We start from the raw sequence: 21,135 nt of genomic DNA on the forward strand, positions 1-21,135 counted from the left end.
TGGGACGCTTTCCTATATATTTTTACGCCTTGAATCAATCTGCACTGAACGAAGTCTCAGAAAAAGTCCCTAATTGTGTGAAACATTGTTTAGACGATGAGAACTAGCGGCGTCTACAATGAAGAAGGATGCTATTAGGTATTAACGACAAGCGCAGCTGTAGGTAAATTAAATCAAAACTTTTTGCTTAGAGAATGAACAATGAAGATCTAAAATATGGTTGGACGAAAACCAAATAGCTTTTGGGTCACCCCTGTGACTTCAAAATCAGACTTTTCTGCTGTATATCTGAGAACTCCGTTAGAAAAAGACACGCTAATCGGGGGCGTGTAAGCTTCCAGTACGCTGTGCGTCTCGGTAGGTGCGTGTTCATTGGCAGTCCTGTTTTGTTAATTAAAATCATCTAATTATTAAATAACACATCCAAACAACTAGACGATCTACTGACTCAATTCCGTAATGAGTGGATACCGTATTATATCGTGCGACCTCGAAAAAAGGTAAACAGCGTCTCTGAATATATCGGTATTTGACTTGCGGGGTTCGCCAATTAAGATAAATCTTTTCAAAATGAACTCTGCCTAACGCGGATTCGTATTGCAGTGATAGGTAAACAGAGAGAAGAGCTTGCGCCATAACTTTCACGTAGTACGAGGCCACACAGTGTACATTTCTTATCTATACGTCAACTCAAAACGCCAGTCAACAGTAAGCAAAATATGCCTTTATTATTTTTCGATCTTTAATATAGAATAGGAACATTTTGATGATTACAAGCTCACTGGACTGTCTGCTTACTCGCCGTGCTGCCACCTCTTTCGTCGATCCCGCTGTCTTTTTCGGTAATCAATATTGCAACAATATGTAATACGCTGAAGCATACGCCTCTGTACATGAACATCGTTCTTTTTTAGCGTCTTCATGTATTCGCCATCGTCATCAAAACCAATATCATCATCGAACTTGTCATTGCTACTCAGTAAGACAGTGTGCAAGAGCCCCTTTTTGCTCTTTTGCTTTCCCGTTTATCTCTCTGATTTTTCCATCTCCGATTATCGTTGTACTGAAAACTATCTCGGATAGACATCGTAAGCGTGTCAGTGATATTTTATTAGTAGTTTATATTAACTTCGTTTTTGGTCCGCTTCCCCCCCCCCGCAGGTGGGATCGGATCAAGTGTAAATCAACGACTACGGCTCACTGATGCAGATTAGGTATCTGCGAGGCATCACAAGAACTCGGTAGTATTTGTAATGTGACCATCTAAGGCGGCGAACTATTTGTCCAAATATTCTCGTAGGATTATCCTTAGAGCTGGATAATTCTAGCTTTGCCTAGGGAGGCCTGGCGTTGTCATTATGCTTGCCTGAAGTACATTAGATAACAAATCCGCGTTATGGTCGAAAGCATTCGTGTGCCTAATAGTGAGCTATGTGCTCCCCTTTCTCTAACAGGTTGACTTTATCGTTAAATGAGGCTCCTGTCTGCATGACCACATTTAGATCAACATGAAACTCACTGTTTCAAGCTCCTGCCTTCGTCATAGCCCTCATTTTTAATCCAGTTGAGGTTTTTGGGCCAAAAAGACCTCGGGCCTGCACGTTTGTTAGCTTCGTCCTCGAAAAACGTGTTTTACGAGATGTCGCTAGTTGACGCTCTCTACTTAATTGCCGATTAACGTGGCCCTTATATATATATATATATATATTTGTATCCCTAACGGTCACCTTTTTTCGATCCTTCAAAACCTCTTAGCAGATCCATGCAATTGGCCTACATAAACGCGTCAACTATTCATTCGCTGAATTCAAGTCGACGTTCTGGATAAGGTTCTACACGGGTGCTATAAGCACATACTTCAGCACTGTTATCACCGCCATCACTCAAAACGATTGCAATCACAAAACTGTATGGTTGAGTAATTCTCTCATCTCAGCGTCTTTCGACTAAGATCCATGTGAACTTTGTACGCCTCAAATGCGTGTGTGTGTATATATATATATAATATGTTAACATAAAACTGCACGATTCCTACAAGGATTTGGCAACGACAAACAATGCCACCTGCAGTCATGACTTTACGACTCAATGGCCGAGTGCGAAGCTAAGTCCAGTACCTAGTAAAACAATAATAAAAACGATTGACCAACGTTAATATCGAATACAACGAAATTCTCGCAAATAGGTATCTGCGCGAACTAGAGGACTATTATTACTGTTCGGTGAGATGTTGAGGGCTCCAGATAACTCTACGAAACAACCGTCTTCTATATTTCTTCACAGTTGAGCCAGTTATAACTAGAGATTTTGAAAAACCAAAGCCGAAATAGCCGTTTTTGTTTACTTTCTAAAATTGCTCCGTACATGTACGTTGGCCTAATGCCTTTCGTACCCAAAAAAAAACTTTTCAAATGCTTGTAAACCCAACTCCCTTTGAACTCGTTGTCGTTATATATATATATATATATATGTATAGTAGTTGAGATTGTTGCTTAAGCATTTTGCCTACTCTCAACCTATTTCGGTCCTTTACACTCTGTTATTAGAAACATTTGCGTGATACACCTGTAGCTGTTTCTTCATAACGGTTTTAAAATCATTGTCTCGAATGTCTGGGAAACGGTGCCGCCTTAGACAAGTAAACTTCAGCAAACGTAACTTAATTTTCCACGGTTTCCTTTCTATCATGCCGAAGATGGACATTCTCAAAGGCTGATACCGCCTTTATCTTTTCTATGTGTACCTCTCTCCGGGTTTCGTCCGACTAATGATTGTAAGCTCCTGAAAGACTCCTAAAAGCGACTATCCTTCGCAAGTGACTCCTGGGGTGACTTCTTTCATTGGAACATTACGTAATAATATGCTGTTGGATGTGGCAGGAGGGTTTAGTTTCTACGAATCTCCCTGGTGAATTGCCCTTTTTCCTTGTGCTCGTATAGCGGTATTTCGTGCTCAAACAATAAAATATTCGTCTCAGTGACTGTGCAGTATTTTTATAGATATACTCCATGGCTGTCAGTCGTTAATCGTTACAATCCTCAGAAAACCAATCGATGTCAACGTTTTTGGACAGAAAAAGGGCATATTATTGAAGTCAACGGTCTCACACGTGGATGTGGGTTTGTATATCTACGAGGTAAATCGAGGTTTTGGAACCTCGTTTATAAGTCGTGCATGTACCAGCACTCAATGATTGTGTAAAACATATCTTCGATACAGCCAGAAATCTCGACAGTGTTCATTATAGGAACACCCCTACCACTACAGGTATATATGTGTATAGTCAGAAAAGTCTGAGTTTGTATCAGTAGTAGCAGTGTTATTAATAGTTTGGTTTATTTGTTTGTCATGTTTGATTTGGTGAGTTGGTGTATTACGCTTTCAACGAAAACGTTTTTACGAACTACTTAGTGTGTTAAATCATAGCCAGAATAAAGGAGGTTATTGATTTGAGCCGCAGAAAGCGACATCGTCAAACCTCACAGCGCTGTACTGGACAGATACATAAACGTGTTCAACATAACATTACGCCGCCAGCGAATACCTTTGCTGTTGTTTTCTACAGAGTGCTGAAATTGCGGGTCCTTCAGTTCTATTCTGTACCCCCTACTACTTTTGGTGATAAATCAGCAGTATGCAATATGCAATCGTTTCAGCATTATGTTTGCTACCCGGCGTATCTTGCAGATTGGTCAAATATTGTACACGCATATAGGGGTGCTGAGGAAAACTTATCCGCTCACCGTTGCATGTTCGCCTTTCACACCTTCCAATATGACCGTTATCTTCGTCTTGTATGCTTAATTACTAGTAAAAGTAGTGTTTATCATATTCCTTCACTCAGCCATGGACTTGCTATCCACCTCGATCCTAAGTTCATGGTTAGCTACTGCATTTCTGTCTGTTCATTATGGATACCTGTAGAGTAGCTACCCTACTGTGTACGGATTCACAATGAATCAAGATCCCTTCAGCCGGCTTCCTCTTCAACTAATGTACACGTCCTGATCAATTTATTTCGGTGTGTACCACTTACATGTGTCAAGTATAACTAGAAGTATAACTAGTGACTAGAAATCCCGATAATCGGGTTAAGTCAACGTCGCTCTTTTTATTATATCTCGTTGCCTGCTTCCAGATACCTGGCTAGAGTTACGGGTGACCTTGTTGATGGTATGTCGTTGCTGGTCACGACAATGAAGGAATCGTATGCGTTAGCAGTCACGTCGACAACGTCGCGGTGTCCTAAATCTGTTATGCGGTAGGTGGCCAGTATTATTGGAGGCGCGTGGCAAGAGCGACTTGCCCTTATCACCATTAACAAAATCGTCGGCACTATCATCGCCACATACATCTTTGACCTGATCAGGCCAAAGCTGGCGGCCACAGGCACCAGTAGCTGGCCCGGTGCTACGGTGTATGGTTAAGTCCGCCGTTCGGGGGTGAAGGAAACACAGTAGAGATGTCGATTCGTAGAACAACTGCCAGTAACGTGGGTAAATTCACTGTTGGCTGTCCTAGCTCTTCAAAACGCCGGAGCGCCTTCTCAACCGGTGTACGACTCCGGCCAGCGGTAGAAAACAGTCGTAACGAGAGAATCAACAGTGGAATGGCAATATCGCTGCGGTGCTCGTGGTTAGACACCTGACAGAATAGAAGATGATACGAAGATGTAATAAGATCATATCAACAATAATAGCACAGGTAAAAAAACAGATAGTCGTTAGTTTTATATGCGACACGGTTAGGGCACTATTTGAAAAAAAACAAAGGGCAATTATGACAGTTACTAACGGTAAAATAATAATATTGACACCACACATAAAGGTTTTCAAAGTATCAGTGTCACTTAAACCAAGTACTTATAGCGCAACTATGTGCCTACGGATTTTTTGTTTGCCTAATTTCTTCAACCACCTAGAGTTTTCTAGACTTCTTCAGTTTGTTTTTCTTCTCAAATCGAGAATAGACCAGTACAACAGTGATTCATTGTATTTGCATAATTTAGATATTTAATGGCTTATGTTCAGCGTGCCTAGATAATAGAACAGAAATAGTAATCATAAGCGAGAAACTTTCGTACCGCAGACACAGCCAGTTCGGCGTACTTGAGTGCATGTGCGACATCATCGCATGCGTTCAAACAAGCGACCACGAGGCAGAGGACTATGAAGGCTACGGGGTCCTTCAATCCATACAGCTTTTCTGTGACACGGTGACAGTTGAGCAGTACTGGAGACGCTTCTCGGAAAGCACCTTGCGTCATCAGTTGGTGGCCGTGGCGACCGTCTCGCGAAAACAGGAACTCGGCAAATACCGGCGATAGCCGCAGTTGCTTGTGCAAATAGATTTCGGTAACAAAGTCCCTGTTATTTGAACGTCATCAAAATAAACGTTATTAACTATCACATTAAACTTAACAAACTGTCAGTTTCAAAGGATACAATAGCTTCATCATTATGATTTGTAATTATTGAAGAAAACTGTTTCTTTCTTATACCTTACTTTAGTTATTAAAACTAGTTTTTTTTTTTTTTTTTTTTTAGGAATGGTGTATGATGCGTACTAAGCAATCCTAACCACAAAAGAAATGGACTGGATTTATCTTAAATATGCATTCGTTTACTTACTCAAAGCCGTGGCAGCGCGCTTCGATCACCTCCGAAGTAAAATTACCCATCAGAGCTTTTCGAGGGAAAGCTATGCTAGCAATAAGTTCAGGTTGTTCCCTTCTCAACGCTTCCTGAAGTGCCAAAAAATCCGAATACCTTCTTTCTACCTCACCCGCGTCGGTTTCCACCCCTCTTCCAACGCTGTCTGGTCTGAAGGAACAGTCGATATATTCGATATTTAATGTAATGAGTTTAATCTATATTCCAACGTCATTGGAAAATACTACTTAATAAAAATTATAAGATACAATTATGACAAGAAACGTATTATTACTCTTCAAAGCAAAAAAAATTTATTCGAGTTAACTGAAACTACATTTTTCAGCATATGTATATGTGTCTCTGTGTGTGTGTCTGTGTATACTGAAAAGTCCAATATCACCTGGGTTGTCTAGGCAATTTTGCTCAGCACTTAACACAGAACAAAGCGTAACCTGCAGCAGCCTGGTCTACCAACCTTTTAATTGCTAGAGTGTACATGACAAATTTCTTTGTCTTTTCATCGCAGACAATTTTTGCCTCGACCACCTCAAACGAAACGTCCTGCTTTTCTTGGCACCGCCGAAGTTGAATATATTCTTCCAGACTTTCGTAGTCTGCGCCAGCACCTCGCTCCGTCGAATCGGATGTCGATAGTCGAGTCTTTGTTGACCATATACCTGCCCAAGACGATACACAAAAAACGTCCACACTTAAACCCTACCAAGGTTGGGCATTGGCAAACGGAGTTTAGAGAGCTTGCTGTGTAGATGAAGCGTTCGGCCTGTGTTGGCGCATAACAAAAATATCATATCGGTTTTGGATTGCTTCTAACGGGCGGTCACTAATCTTGTACTGTGTAAAAGGCCTACTATAACATAACAGGGCGTCTAAGTCGTTTCAATCATAAATAACTCCGCTTGTGTAATAGGCACCATTGCTTGTACAAGAGCTTGTTTTGACCTTGTGTTTCTGTGAATGAATACTCTTGTATTTATTCACGGGTCACGATTTTCTCTCGTACAAAGTTCACGATACGGGTATACAGAGTTCTGTTAGTAGAAACAGCTACTTCTTGACTCTGGTGAACAGTCGATAAACACGCTGAGCTAGAAATAACCTCACATTCGACTTCAAAAGGATCGTCGTAAATGCTTGAAGACGATTGATGAGCCTGTTTGATCACCATTTTTAATGCAACTATTATTATAAACGACAATAGGATTTAAAATAAATTTCACAGCACAGCTGACTGCTGTCAACTGTCCCGTGGTACGAACGGCGACGCTTTGGGACATTTGCTCGTGTACGACTTTGCCCAAGAGCGGGACAAGTCGAGCAAAGGACTTGGAATTGGATAACGGTTAACCGCAAAATTGGCACGAAATATGCACGAGTTAACATATGCCGGCTTGTGCGTACGCGAAGCACTACGCGCATTGGGCATGGCAATGTTAACAGTAAATATTTGACTATTTCCCATCGTGACCCTGGCACACGTGGGCCAAACGGCACAGACAATTTCCCGCATCATATAATATAGCTCGTTCGGCGCGTCCAGTAACAACTTCGCATTTTAGCACACTATAATGCGCCAACATCTACTAACCTCTTTTATGCTTGACGTTTCCCGCTAAATTTGCCCGCTATACGACGAGCGTCGTATGAGTTAAGCTAAAAACGAAAATGAGTGTCATCACGTACTGTAATATAGTTCTTTTCATAATCAAAGCTAGCTTTCGCTAAATTACGCTTACGTAATAGTGGTTCCAACTAAGTGACGCGTCACGCTTAACCTTGCTTGCTGACGACTGTTTGAGGGTAGCATCAACATGTTTCTCTTCTCTAAAATTTCGGGAATCCCTACAGGCAGTAACAACATGGACGCGTTCGTCTGAATTTTGTTGCGGCATAACGTACACAAGCGTAAGTGCTTCGTTGTATGACCAAAAAACTTAAATTAACTTGTATCAAGCTATAGAAAAACCTAAACGTGCATGTACCATCGTTTCTAGATTGATAGACTGGCACCCTGCCAGGATGCACAGAAGATCGAATCTCTGAATTTTCAGATATCACACCTCTATTTGATTTTCTTAGCACTGACTTAAACGTATTATGAATAGAATAAGACCTACTTATAGGATTGTAAAGTGGGGTTACATCAGTTAGAGCGTCGCCTCAATAGGTTAGGGACTTTTGGTTGGCAAAATTTTCGTCATCGTAAGAGGCTTTTAAGTCAGTGTAAAGTGGTCGTCGTCGTTAAGCGTTTAGGTGCACTCAAATGCACTTAATTTCTCAATAGATTGACAGTTAGTCGATCAACAATTGATATCATTTTGTTTTAAAACGTTGGTTGTATACCAACGCATGGCAAGTTTCATTAAAATGAAAAATTATACCAGTACACATTCGCCTATCTATCATAGTTTGTGCCGAAACCTGTACATACAGCTCGGTTTAAGATTAGTTATTGAGATTATCTGAGTTCGTTTATCCCTATAAGATAACATAGTACTTTTCTCTAGAGCACTCATCTTTATTCACAGCTTTGGCGACCACAGCTAGCGTACTTACATGATGCTTGCAATCGGCTCGCAACGGATTCAGCGGACTCAGAAGACCTGAGTGCACCAGTACCCACGACCAAATCCGACTCCTCGGAAAGCGCCGAGCTGACGCTCTCACGGGGCTCCATCATCATGATTCGGATTTTTCCTCTCTCTATCAGTTCTGCAACTGATGGTGTGCGATTGACAAGCGACAGCCAACTGCGACGATTCTAGCAAATTTCTCATCTGTCCTCGACGTTACACCTACTGTGTGTATAATTCATGTGGCCTTTTCTCTGACGATCTTCGGAAGTACCAATGCGTTGATCTTCATTGATATACATCTATTCTTTGCACATGAACAAATTATTATCCGTATCTATTGTCTGATTGATGCTATAGCTGTTTCCAATTCATTCCAAAATCTTTTGAAAGTTATTTTTTCTTAATGGCTATTTGTCGTTGCCCTTGTAGTTGTGTTTTTGTTATTTTTACAACTGTCGAGTACAAACGGGTCTGTGCAGACTTTCCTTGCCCATCATCGTAAGCATCACCGCAGGCGATTCGACCGTTTATCCAATGCCGAGTTCGCGACGGCGCCGTGGTTTTATAACCATGGTGAGCGAGGCCCCGCTGTTTCGCGCACTAAGACAGAGGCGAATAATTAAGCGACGCGATAAGTGTCTTTTGCCAGATGCCGTCTGTTCTTTTTTGAATGGTTGCTCCCCTACGGTATGGCTAGCTAGCTAGCTAGCTCCTTTGTCGGAGCGACAGTCCCGCTCACGGTCGAGTTTGTTGTCGGAGTCTGGGCTTTTGCAGTCGCTACCGACGACTTCCGTTACTTTTTCCGTCGGCCAGCTGTGTTTGTTGACGCAGGCGAAGCGGAGCGAAAGAGGCGACGGAGCAGCACATTTTGGGGGACACAACGGTCCCGCGCCGGATGGCTGATCTGGTTTGAAATGAATGCCGCCGAAAACCAAAGTGAGCGCCGATAACGCCTCGTCCCAAAGTTACGCAAAAGAAAAAAACAATTGTGCCTGTTTCAATAGAATTGAGTAAACGTACTGAAGACGGAAGAGTTTTAGAAATTTTATCTTGCACCATAGCTATCAGATCATTCGTATATATATACATGAAGACACATTATTTAAGACTAACGGTGCACATATTAGTGGAAAATAGTCAATGAAAGGCATCTGCACACAACCAAAACACAGTGCACATGTCTTGAAAATGCTGATAGAAATCAATATATCTGACAACATCAAGGCGGCATGAGTGCCATGCCTGACCCAGTGTATCTATTAGGTCGTGCTAGGAAGAACTCCATTACTTTTAAAGAACGGGGGCGGGCCTGTATGGGCCCTAGCAAGCGGAGGGTGCCCATGGCAACAAGGCCATCAACAGGAGAGTTGCTGTCTGTCATTTCTGGTCATTTTCGAGTGAGATAGATTATTACGAAGTCCTCACACATCGACATCATAGCATAGGGAGCTACTATACAATAGTTAGCCATAGCCCTGTTGGAGTAAAACATGTTAATGAGGTCATATTTGTTGAGAAAATATGACTTTTTGAGAGTACGTTCGTTTCGTACAGTTGCGTGCTAGGCTCAACCTTTATTCAATTAGTTTTAAAAGCGCACAGGTCAAAATGGCTGAAAGTTCATCGGATTCATCCGAACTTCGAAACTACCTCAAAGAGCTTCGTAAACGTACTAACTCACTATCTAGAATACCTAAACCTGCACAAAGCGCCGATAGTTTTATCTACGAAAGTAAGGCAGCAGATGGGAATATATCGTCAAATGCAGTGGACTCTTCAGTACTAGTTGCTGGACGAAGTGGACGTGCGGCTGCTCTATTGAACAAGGTCGCCGGCCTTGGAATTGGTCAGAGACAGCGAAGACAATCGCAGGCGGAAAACAAATCGGGCAGTCCCACTTCTTCACCAACATTAAGTAACAGTAAAAAAGAGGTATCGTTTAGCGATCGACAGACAATACCAAGCAAAATCCCTAGAAGTCCACAATTGGTGAGAAGACAAAATGATTCGGCTACGATTTCCATCAGTCCACCTCGACAAAAGACCGGTGTTGAAAGTAAATCCAGGTCATCTCAAACTAAAAGCCCCGACGTGGGACGCCATCAAATCCGGCGTTCGCCAAGCCCGTACCACAAGAACTGCCAACATTCATTTCCGTCATCGTCTCCAGAACCCCAGCGAACCCCATCTCCGCGGGTGAAATCGGCAAGGCTTCGAACAGGTTCCACGAAAAATGCTTCGTCTACTGTGACAGAGAGTTCAGCGTCGAAAAACGAATCCAAACCTGACATTGAAGGACTTGGCGAGAAGGATACGTCAGCTAAATGCTCGACAGCGAAGCTTGCTAGTGATAGTACAAATAAAACATCTACCACAACGAAAACTTCTACGGAAACTGTATCGACCAAAACAGTTAAGCACGAGAAAAATGCTGCTGAAGATTACAGCGATACATTCGAAAAGTCCACTCCCAAAATGAAGAGTACCTCTTCGAAGTATATTCGATCGAAAAGCCTAGACACGGGTCAACACAAGCGAACCTGCAGTGACGGGAGGACATTACCAGCAACGGGAGAGGGCTCGTTTCTCCGAACTCTGAAGAAGTCCAAATCGACAAGTTTGGCATCGTCAAGGTCGACAACAGTTCCCGATTGGTGGTTCCCAGCAATATTACCTCCTCAACATTTCGGCGGTGAACATCTTGAGGAGCTACAGAAGTTGCACGCTGGCGTACTTGACGACCTGTTTCGATTTCAAATCGGAGTAATAGAAAAGCATCAGCAGCGGGCAGATTCGCGCTACAAAGCCGTACGGGAGTTCGTCAAAAAAAGCCACGAATATACAAACTGGCGCGCGTACCAGAGTGATCCACGGGTGCAGTTCGTCAAGTGGCATAAAGCGACCAGCCATTTAAAGACTCCTTGATTTCCCTTGGCTATGCTCATCCATTATATCAGGATGGAGAATTGTTTGTTCAGTATATTCATGGGACCGGGTACAATAATAGCAAGTGATCGATAGATTTTCATCAAGAAGAAAGTACATAATAAGTCGATGGATATCCTCTATCTCCTATCCGAATCGAGCCCAGGTGAACTAATTATCGGAAACCTACTATCCCACTGAGCAAACGTTAAAGTTCACCTAATCATAAGTTGAAGTTTCTGGAACAAAAACAAGTGTTGATTGAAGCCAAAAGTGAGTGTAGGTGCGCTTTGCAAGATAATAATGTATTCATTTGCTCGGTCCAAAATAAAATCATGCACGACGTGTATTAAACGCAACGAAAACGAATGTAGTCTCTTGTCAAACAGCTTCGACAACATGATTATCTACAATATCAGAATGGTTTTCCCGATATCGAAATGTGCATCTGACAAAGTTCGAAGAGGTGGTACTTTTGAATTGATAACTAAGGGCTGAAGTAGCGAACGAAAATGCGATATCGCTGGTACTTACTTTCGTCAGGGGGCGGAAGATGATCGCGCATAGCTAAACCGCTTAACGAATTTTCGACACGTTGCGTTCCGTAAAACAAGGGTCGCTGTCTCAATTGAATGACGCTTGATAAGCCAGCGAAGGGTGCTAGATCAGATACATATCAAATATAGGTGCCGATACGGCCAATATGATTAGCCTTTTATTGTCTTATGCGTTATGATAGCGGTGCAGATTATGTAGTGGGACGGTATCTGTTATCCACCTCAGATTAGTCTATGAGTCATAGATCACGATCTTGGTATTGCATTACAGCGAAAGGGTAACACTCAATCGCTGCGTTACGCTGGTCGATAAGAAACGCGAACGCGACGATCTGCTAGTGTCATATAAAGGGAAATAAGTATCGGATTATGGGTAGCGTACGCCCTGTGAGGCAGAAACTAACAACGAGGGGTCTGTTTCAAACAGTCTGCATTTGGTTTTCGCGAATTACGCCGCAAGTGGTCACAAATGACCATAGTCAACGTTTAAACGCGATGCTAACGTAAAAAAGAATCTACTAATCTTGGATGGGGAAAATCGCGACGTTTCCTAACCAAGCATCTCAGGAACCATCAAATCATCTTAATCAATACGTTATTCAAACGGGCCATTTTGGCCAAGGTGTCCTCTGTGCGTTACACTGCTCTAAGATCGGCTCCCGGTGGCATGCTTGAAACATTTACCTTACCCAGCATCAGAAATAAGTGCCGCTTACATTGGCTGGTTAAATATACATCAAAATGCTGAAACATTCATTTCTGTATTATGCAGTAGCCTTGCTTTGCTATCAAGTTATTTGTTTTATAAGTTTGTTACATCCTTATGTTAGTTCGCACATGTATATGCCCTGAAGAAGGACTACGATTATTTTCTCCTAAACGCATCTACAATTTCGATATCTGCGCTATTTGTTCAAAGGTCATAAATCCTGGATGGAAACTGTAAAAATGAATGAATATTTGAAATATTTTTTTAATGAAGTGTCAAAGATGATAGTCGCGGAACAAACGATTAAGCTGAATAGGAAGGCTTTTTGGGTATTAGATTCAAAGAGACGTTATTGGATGGGCGAACGGTTGGATAATAAGGAGATGCATGTCACGAATCCTATGAATGGCATAATCAAGTGAAGCTAACTTTAGTCGAAATCAAATCTTCATGGTATAAGTAAATATGAAAAACAATCATATGTTTGTTCTATAACATTAAAAAAAAGTACAGATCGTCAGACTTATTTTACTTGTCCTCCTTGGATAGTAAGAAAACAGGAGTATCTGCATAAGCACAACAAAAACTAGAGCACCAACTTGAAATAGAATCCGTTCTCATCGGTCCACTGAACTGAGCCTATTTCTCGTATGCTCAAGAAAATGAAAACTTTAAGAAAATGCTAGTTAAGTACGTTTTAAGTGTATTTTAAAGCCTAATCGTACTGATTGGTCATCATATAATCGATCATACGTATTTGATTTGTTTGCTATTTTTGACTAATCTTGTAAACATTTTTTATCTTCAGCACTCGTTCTAATTGTTTGTTTTATTACACATTTCTATCTAGCTGACATTTATGTTTTTATGTAAGGAAAACATTTAGTCTTGTACAAGTGAGATTCACATATAGTTAGAGTTGTTACTACAGCGGCTAAGTTCAACTGAGGAACTTAGGGCACTCTGGTTCAAGCCCTTCTATCGACCTATAGTGCACATCATTAAATAAGGAAAGCTTAACGTTGTTTTAATTAACTGTTATCTCATTTGTAGGTTCATCGTTGAGAAGAAACTGTTTCGTTCAACGTCAACGTCTAAATCGTCGTTTATTTTATAAAAAATACACCAAATTCTATCACCAACGTGTTACATAATAATAGTAGTAAATCACATTTCATTATTCCCAGATAGTCGTTGTTAAAATGTTGGTAACCCTTAGTTTTATCCCTACTTCGCAAGCAAATCCATGGTGTTAAGTTATCACAGGCAGACGCATGACTACGGCAATTTTACGAAATGAGAACCATTAGAACGGCAAAATTATTTTTTGCCCCTCTTTAGCGGTCGACGAAGCGCCGCGGGAGCTGTTGTCGTCTGTGTCACGGGCGTATAATAATAATAATAATAATAAGGATAGTAACCATAACTGTAGGGGTAGTGGTAGAAATAGGGGTAGTAGTAGTAATAATTTTTTCCGTAATACGGATAAAGATAACCGTATCCATATCCGGCCCAATAAGCGCCCCATAGCCAAGGTAAGTACATTCTATAGTCAAAGAAAAATCGCTTCCGGCGCGACCGCGGTTTGTCACTGTCTGTCAAGTAAACAGGTATTCCTTCATCGAGAATGTTTGACGGCTCTGTGTCGGACGATTGTAAAGTATCCTGGTCAACTGAAGAAGAGAATGATGAGGATGCGGAGGATGATGATGAAATAGAAGAATGTGACCAAGCTTTAGGAGCTTCTTTGGAAGCAGAAGAAGACATTTCCACTAGAGGATCGTCAGCTGCTGCGAGAAAATGAAGTTATAAGCTACACGAAAGCATGCACTTGGTTTGTTTCTGCTACAGCTGTGCATCTAAGAAATGCACAGTGGATGCCAGAATACCGTGCTCGTGTTTATTATAGAAATAAATAGAACACAGTCCTGCTTTCGAAAAAAAAAAAAAAAAGAGAGAATACAATCGACAACTAAATACGATAAAATATAAGCGCAAGGAAAAAATCGATACCCATTTCAAGTTACATTAAAGCCGAGGTGTGAATTTGCCTTGCGTTATAGAAACATGGATGGGTAGGTTTGGATTATTGCCACATTAAGCAGGTTCAACTGTGTCGACGAAGCTTGTCGAGGATACCTTGCGACGACTTTTCGAAAATGGCAGCATTTCTACGAATCCGTCTGAGAATGGCTCGGCGAATCAGTTCGTGATGTTCCACTGAAGTATCTGCCTCTTCTTCGACCTTTGTCGAAGTATGGGCTCCATCCGGGTGAGCTGCGAAGTGCATACGCTTTGCGAGCTGTCAGTGCATGAACAGTGAAAACAAACAATGATACACGTCCTGCATGCGATAAAAGAATATGGGCGGATATATTCAAGTCGCAAACTACGACGAGTTTTAAACTTTATGAGTTACACTTACAATGTGTACAAAAATACCCACAATAAGGTTTTCTACCAATATCTACAGATAAGCCATAAAATATATTGTGTACGTCTGCAACATAAATGCTAAATAGATGATATCCACTTCTACCTTTTCAAGGGCGACGGAAACAATCCTCAGCGATTGCAAAGTGAGTTGGTGTTCAACGGTCATGAACTTAATGACAGCCAAAAGGTCTTTGAGGGCTTCGTCAATGGGAATCTTGTCCACACGCACCATCTCTCGGATCTTCGTGTCGTCCAGTATTGGCTCCTGAAGGACCCGCGATAGTTTATCCAATTCCTTCATACCTTCTTCGATTGAGTTAGCTTCTATGTAACAAATTGTAGCAAACGATTGGGGTTCATAAAAGTATTTGATGTGGGTTAATAGGTGTTGTAAATGGTAATTTACGTACTTGCCATTAGCTAACATACATCTATTTGCTAAGAATAGTCTGTGATATTTACAGCTGTAACTAATTCAGACGGGTGATTTGGTTTTGCATTGCGGAAAAAAATTGATACGATCAATTGAACTTATATATATATATATATATATATATATATATACATATATATATATACATTTAACTAAACTACACCAAACTTGAAGGTGGATGAAATTACGATAGAGGGTATGCAAACATAGACAAACAAACACAGTCCCGCCCTTACATTTTAAATAATATATTTATATATAACTTATTTTCGCTATTTACAAACGCTATCCGGAGCAGCTTTTTAGTTATTCTAATGGTATTTATACAACCTTGGTGATGTAATATCTTTCTTAGATTTTATCTCACTTTTGCAATACTTACACAAATATGATCTAACTGTCTCTTTTCAACTGTTTATTGAATGGATATCTGTTGATCAAAAGAACAGCCGATTTCCTGCAAAAAACCCTTTTATGGTAGACAAAATGAACTGTATCCTCAAGTATTTACATTACAATTGCATATATGTAGCGCTGGATGGGAGCAATATTGCTATATGAGCAGGGCTAAGCGAATGCGAAACAGCAAGGGCTTGGTTAAACAGGCTGCTTTCTGTTTAGCTACCATTTCCAATCGCTGTAAATATATGCACATTTAAGTGAGCATAACGATAACAGATCAGTGAGGCAGCGTCAGCGGTTTCCGTCACAGCGCTTTCACGAGATCGTTCGTTTTGCATCCGAGGTTTGTGAGCCGCCCAATTCCGCTCAAGGCTAATGGTAATTGACAAGGGATTACCTACAGCATTCTGCCCTAGGTGAAAATTGTGCGTTCTCATTGACGCGACCTTCACCATACTGGAAAGCAAATAAAAATAACCACTAGACTTGTTCGCCGAAGTGATAGGCAAGTGTCAGAACTTCTATAATGCTCTGTGGTTTACGCCGTTGTCCGAAAACTTAGCACTAAATGGAGTAAGTAAGTGACTTTTTTTCTCTCTATGCAAACGAGCGAAGAAGTTTAGCCACTGGGTGCAGGCAGTATGTGTTTTGACATCAGTGTGCCCCGTGCAACTCAGATAACAAAGGTACTGTCTAAAGAAACCACATGGGCTGAAGATTGCGAATGAGGGTTCTATGGATTAATATTCTCTAATATAGAAAAATGGGCGCCTTTCCAGTCTAACTTTTTTTATCCTATAAGTGCTATTAGGAAATACGCAATTCTAATTACTTATTTGTTTACACAACTGATTTTACATTACCACTCCCTGTGAGCTTGTTGTTGGAATAAAAGTATTTACGTTCGCTTTACAATTAAATGGACTTGTTATTTCAGCTTTGAAAATATAAAACGTAGATTGCCGTACCTGAAAGCATCTTTGTGTATATCTTTCTACTTTTTTCAAGTACACGTTGCAAGCTTAGGACTTACCAGAACAAACAAACAATCCTAGTTGGCCCATTTTAGTTGGTCCCTCATAGAGTTGCGTCATTTTTCAGACAGTCTATACTACACTTCCGTTATTTTATTATAATTATTTCTAGTGCCGCTATACTATAAGAAACGCCAATTTTATCTACGAATATTCTTAGATCACTTTTAAAAACTCACTGTACGAGCTTGCTATAGGAACCTTGATGAAAAATTGCAGTCGGCCTGCAGCCTCCATTTATTCGAGTTGTTCTGAATTGAGTTTCTTTCTCACGGCTGTATTGTCGAGTCCAGGCAAAGCTATTCCATTCGAAGGTTCATCAGCGGCGTCCATCTCAGCTATAAGCAAAACTGTGGACTGCTCTCCAGAATTGGAACTATTACTGGTATTACTGGTAGTCTCCGTTACCAAAGGGATTTTTTTGTGCGCGTTCAACAATGACCGAATTGTGATCATGTCTTCGGAGGTATGTGCTGGGTGAGGACGGGACTGTGGCTTCAATTGGTGGGGTCTTTTTGTTGTCAGTACCGCCGAATTGTCATATAAAAGGTCATTTGAAGGTGGCTGCGTCGTACGACGACCGACCCCGAGAGTGCCTAAGATTGATGGACGCCGAGTGGTTGTCGTAGGGGCGATTGAATCCATCATCTGGAGGATAATGGCTGGGTGCAGAACGTTAGGTATTGTCCCGATATGAGTAGGTACGAGTTGTACGAGCGTCCCGTTACGAAGTATAGTGAGTGGGTAACGTGCGAACTGTTGAATCCTCTCGATGACCTGGGCATACCAGGGGATTGGTGCTGGAGGAGGAGTAACCAGGCCCAATGTCTGTGCCAAAGGCGTAACAATGCTCTGCAAGGAGAAAGGCAAACTCTGCAAAGAGTTGCCGACAGTGTTTTGTACAGTGCTTATAACCGATGACCGGGGGGTTGTGGTCGAGGGTCGGAAGGCAGTCAAAATGTTCTGGGAATCTGGATTGGGTGTGATTGGGAACGCCAAAAGAAACATGGAGAACATCGTATTAAGAAAGAAGAAAAAACGGTAAGCCAAAAGAAAGACCAAAAGAAGGCTAGCACGTGTCTGTGACGGTAGCGTGTGCTTGAACCTAATATTTTGAAAAAAATTCATGAAACAAATAGAGAGGTCCACAAAAATATGACGAGTCCACCGTTTAATAATATAAACTGAATAAAGTTCTAAGTGACACATCGACACAACAGCAAAATGCGAAATTGTCTGTGATAAGAAAAATTATTTTAGGAATAGCAGAAACCAATTAGCATACATTTCAATAGTTCTACGTACGACCGTCGACGATCTTACACCTTATTAATATTAACCGTGCTTAAGTTAGGCAAAAATACGTCTTTTGACCTATTTGGTTTAACTTACGTGGCCAAGTGCAATAGATTTACTCTTCCTATGCCGGAAAACTAAAGAAAGCCTGCATTGAAACGCAGTTGTTTAAGATGTTGCATGAAGTGCATGCAGATAAACAGTAACCGCATAGATACTTGCCAGTAAGTCGGCCGGCGCTTGCCACGAGGACTAGAATGATGACAATGGCTGAATCGTATGGTTGGGCCATTATTTTCACGTTCGAAAGAGTCAGCAATAACTTAGTCGTCAGGACGCCTAGTTCAGTGAATTCGCGCACACCAATTAAATCTACCGACACCAAAATGTTCTGATCTATTTTATACGTGATCATCGGTTTACCCTTACCACTCAGCTGCACCATTAAGATTATAACAAATGGGAAAGGCACCATCATATAAGGTTTATCGATCCCTAGTGTCTCAATCAGAGACCATAGCACCTAGCTCAATGTAAATATGTCGGATACCGTGATTCTAATCAACACCGGCGTGCCGTTGCGTACGGGCTTTACGCACGCTCATTTTGGTGGCGACAAATTTTCCGGAATGATATTCCTTTCGGGCACCCACAGAAAACGCTATCACAGATATGGTAGCTTAGTCAACTGTGGCGATGATGTGGCTACGGAGAGGGTGTTGTGGTCAGACGACGGCGGTCTACGCGCCAAATGTGTCCTCCTAAAAGTTCGGGTAATTCTTAGAGATATCCTTCTGTTGTAGACTATTTTCATCGGGGTTGTGGCAAGCATTTTAATTATTTGATCGAACTAAGCCTGCATCAGAGTGTTGCACTGCAATGCTAAAATTATAATAGAGGAGTACACATTGCTGATAAGGACATTATTTTTATTTGAATGGGAAAAGACATTATTGCGTTCAAATCATATCATAGTCACGATAACGCCTTTTTATATCATTTCAGATTGCGATGCTATCAATAGATTACGGATAATATAAAATTAATGCAAAATCGCAGATATGACTGCAATGTTTAGCTTAAACTCGTAGCTACACGCCACAGCCATTGGGTCGAAATCGTTGGCATCAAGCATCTCTGAGGATGTAACCACAGACAATGTGAACAATTCACAATCCATTTACCATTGTAGGTTTTAAAGCAGCTCCTCTGTTAAGTGCAGACGTTCCCACGATTGACAGATTGTTTTAACAGACAACTGCGTAGTGCAGTACGTAGTATATACATATATATATTCAATGGACGAGCTTACCTTTGTCGCTGGCTGGTAAAACCAAGCAGCTTACAGCCACTAGCTCTGCAATTGCACAGCTGTAGACATGTTCTACTCATATAGTAATGGTATATTTTTTGATGCATTGGGATACTTACGTAACAATAGCGACAGGAAATAGAATCGATATATTTCTTTTCTCCTTTTTCAGCTCTGAGAGAGCTAATAAAATAGAGTATACTCCCGCAATATATGGTCATTGTATTCCGTTGGTTTTACCAGGCATGAAAATGTCCATGTATATATCTATCTAATTTAATATATCTAATTTATATGTCTAATAATTCTAATAAAGCTTGTTTTGTTTTGAGAGTAGATGTTCCAACATTGCAAACCAAGCAAACAAATCTGCCCTTACCTCGATAGCAAGGAACTCTAAATCCCTAGCTTTTAGTTTTTCTACATGTTGGAAAGTTTTTTTCATTAGAAACATTAAATAGCACAAAACTCTTGAGGTAAAAAGTTCTTAGCAGAGCGTGGTTTCGATCCACGGACCTCTGGGTTATGGGCCCAGCACGCTTCCACTGCGCCACTCTGCTGATGTTGTAAATTCTGATACTTTATAAACTGAATTCTTCGAAAGTTGCAAGCTTTAAACACAGCCTGTTGCTAGTTGTTCGTGAATTTTTCGAAATATTAAACTTGTTGGAAATTTGCAGTTTTGCGAACATAACCCAAAGTTCAACTATATGAATACACCTTAAAAGTGAAGACGAGGATACTATGCATTGTAATTATCATAGTGGGTAGAACGAAATTGTACATACACTTTTACATTTAAATTAGTTAATACAATAGGTTTAGCTAATACCATGTATTTTATCTCGACCACATGATGCAGACCAAAAACATGAATGACTTAGTTGACACTTAACAACATGTTCTAAACTGAAACCGGGTGTTTTATAGCACAATATTTAAAGCAAGACCATTTTTCGTGAACCTTTTGGCCCTCACAGCAGCAAATGCTAACATTGCACTTAGGTGGAAGTATTGCGTCGTTAATAGTATGCTTTTTACTTATTCTTTGCTTGTTGGAAAGTGTGTTTTAAAGCAGTCCGCCTTGCGCATCAATTTTGAAGTTCACACCGGTGTTGCACCGCTTGGTGATTTCATTAATATATTGATAGAAGTTTAGTGTTCGATATTTAAGTTACCGAAGACCATCTTTATACTTCAAAGCGTGATACGTGTGTACATCTACGATTCCCTATCAAAATCTTGGAATCACTGTCGTGGTCTCAATTGGCCTGGTCTAATTGAATTGTTTTATAATATTCATCCGTACTAATCTTCGAGAAGTTATTCAAGGGTAGCGTACTTGCGTGCTTATCTGAGGGGCACATTGTGGTGTAGGCTCGCACCTACGTATTCAAATACTCCATTTCGTGCTGGGAGACAGCCGTATGATAAAATGCCTAACGGCAATACCGGACGTAAAACTTGAAACGTGGATGTGCTTGAGCTGGGCGTAGATTTTCGAATAGCACTCGAATATATTTTCGAATAGAAATAACAAAATTTTGTTTTTAAAATTTGGTTTTTATCACGTAAAATATTATTTCCTTTATGCGTATTATTTATGTGAAGTGAAGCCTCAAGCATTTAGGAAACGTAATTTGATTTATGTTGGATTGGTTGCTGATACAGAATCCTTCGTCCGTTGGCAGTCGACCACTGCACCATTTGTCGAATATCACTAGTTCTACCCGCAGTGCTTAGAATGTAATTTTTCACGCTGCTAATGGGACAAGGTCGTGCC

General features: G+C 40.9%; 2 protein-coding genes and 1 non-coding gene across 6 annotated transcripts; 1 reads left to right on the plus strand and 2 right to left on the minus strand.

Moving 5' to 3' along the window:
• Positions 1–704: 704 nt before the first annotated feature.
• On the minus strand, positions 705–18,713 carry LOC111262345 (sorting nexin-20). Of its 4 annotated transcripts, none has more exons than XM_086969077.1 (7): positions 18,263–18,713; positions 14,979–15,199; positions 14,579–14,741; positions 6,130–6,331; positions 5,631–5,822; positions 5,084–5,366; positions 705–4,644 (listed from the first exon to the last, which is right to left on the minus strand). In XM_086969077.1, the coding sequence occupies exons 1-7, from the start codon at positions 18,516–18,518 to the stop codon at positions 4,411–4,413; spliced, it is 1,551 nt and encodes a 516-aa protein (XP_086825203.1). In that variant the 5' UTR covers positions 18,519–18,713; the 3' UTR covers positions 705–4,410. The 4 variants fall into 4 exon arrangements, with proteins under 4 accessions (XP_086825203.1, XP_086825204.1, XP_022692268.1 ...); XM_086969078.1 differs by lacking the exon at positions 18,263–18,713 and adding an exon at positions 16,924–17,054; XM_022836533.2 differs by lacking the exons at positions 705–4,644; positions 5,084–5,366; positions 5,631–5,822; positions 6,130–6,331 and adding an exon at positions 13,120–14,226.
• LOC147753210 (uncharacterized) lies at positions 7,197–12,965 on the plus strand. The gene is made up of 2 exons (XM_086969079.1): positions 7,197–7,577; positions 8,201–12,965. Exon 2 carries the CDS (start codon positions 9,857–9,859, stop codon positions 11,171–11,173), a length of 1,317 nt encoding a protein of 438 aa, XP_086825205.1. The 5' UTR covers positions 7,197–7,577; positions 8,201–9,856; the 3' UTR covers positions 11,174–12,965.
• A 1,127-nt stretch (positions 18,714–19,840) lies between the features above and the next one.
• Positions 19,841–19,912, minus strand: TRNAM-CAU (transfer RNA methionine (anticodon CAU)). Its single transcript has one exon. It is a non-coding gene; the product is annotated as a tRNA-Met (tRNA).
• Between the last annotated feature and the right edge of the window lie 1,223 nt (positions 19,913–21,135).

This window comes from Varroa jacobsoni, unplaced genomic scaffold (genome assembly GCF_002532875.2).
Source record: "Varroa jacobsoni isolate VJ856 unplaced genomic scaffold, vjacob_1.0 scaffold_655, whole genome shotgun sequence".
Classification (NCBI taxonomy): domain Eukaryota; kingdom Metazoa; phylum Arthropoda; class Arachnida; order Mesostigmata; family Varroidae; genus Varroa; species Varroa jacobsoni.

What these genes read in the sequence shown, in the direction of transcription:
- LOC147753210 (XM_086969079.1), top strand. Translation starts at nt 9,857, where the DNA reads ATGGCTGAAAGTTCATCGGATTCATCCGAACTTCGAAACTACCTCAAA.
- LOC111262345 (XM_086969077.1), bottom strand. Translation starts at nt 18,518, where the DNA reads ATGATGGTGCCTTTCCCATTTGTTATAATCTTAATGGTGCAGCTGAGT. An exon ending in TTTCCGTCGCCCTTGAAAAG is followed by an intron (nt 14,742 to 14,978) that starts GTAGAAGTGGAT and finishes ATGCACTGACAG; the next exon opens with CTCGCAAAGCGTATGCACTT. An exon ending in TACACTCTAGCAATTAAAAG is followed by an intron (nt 5,823 to 6,129) that starts GTTGGTAGACCA and finishes CTGTTCCTTCAG; the next exon opens with ACCAGACAGCGTTGGAAGAG.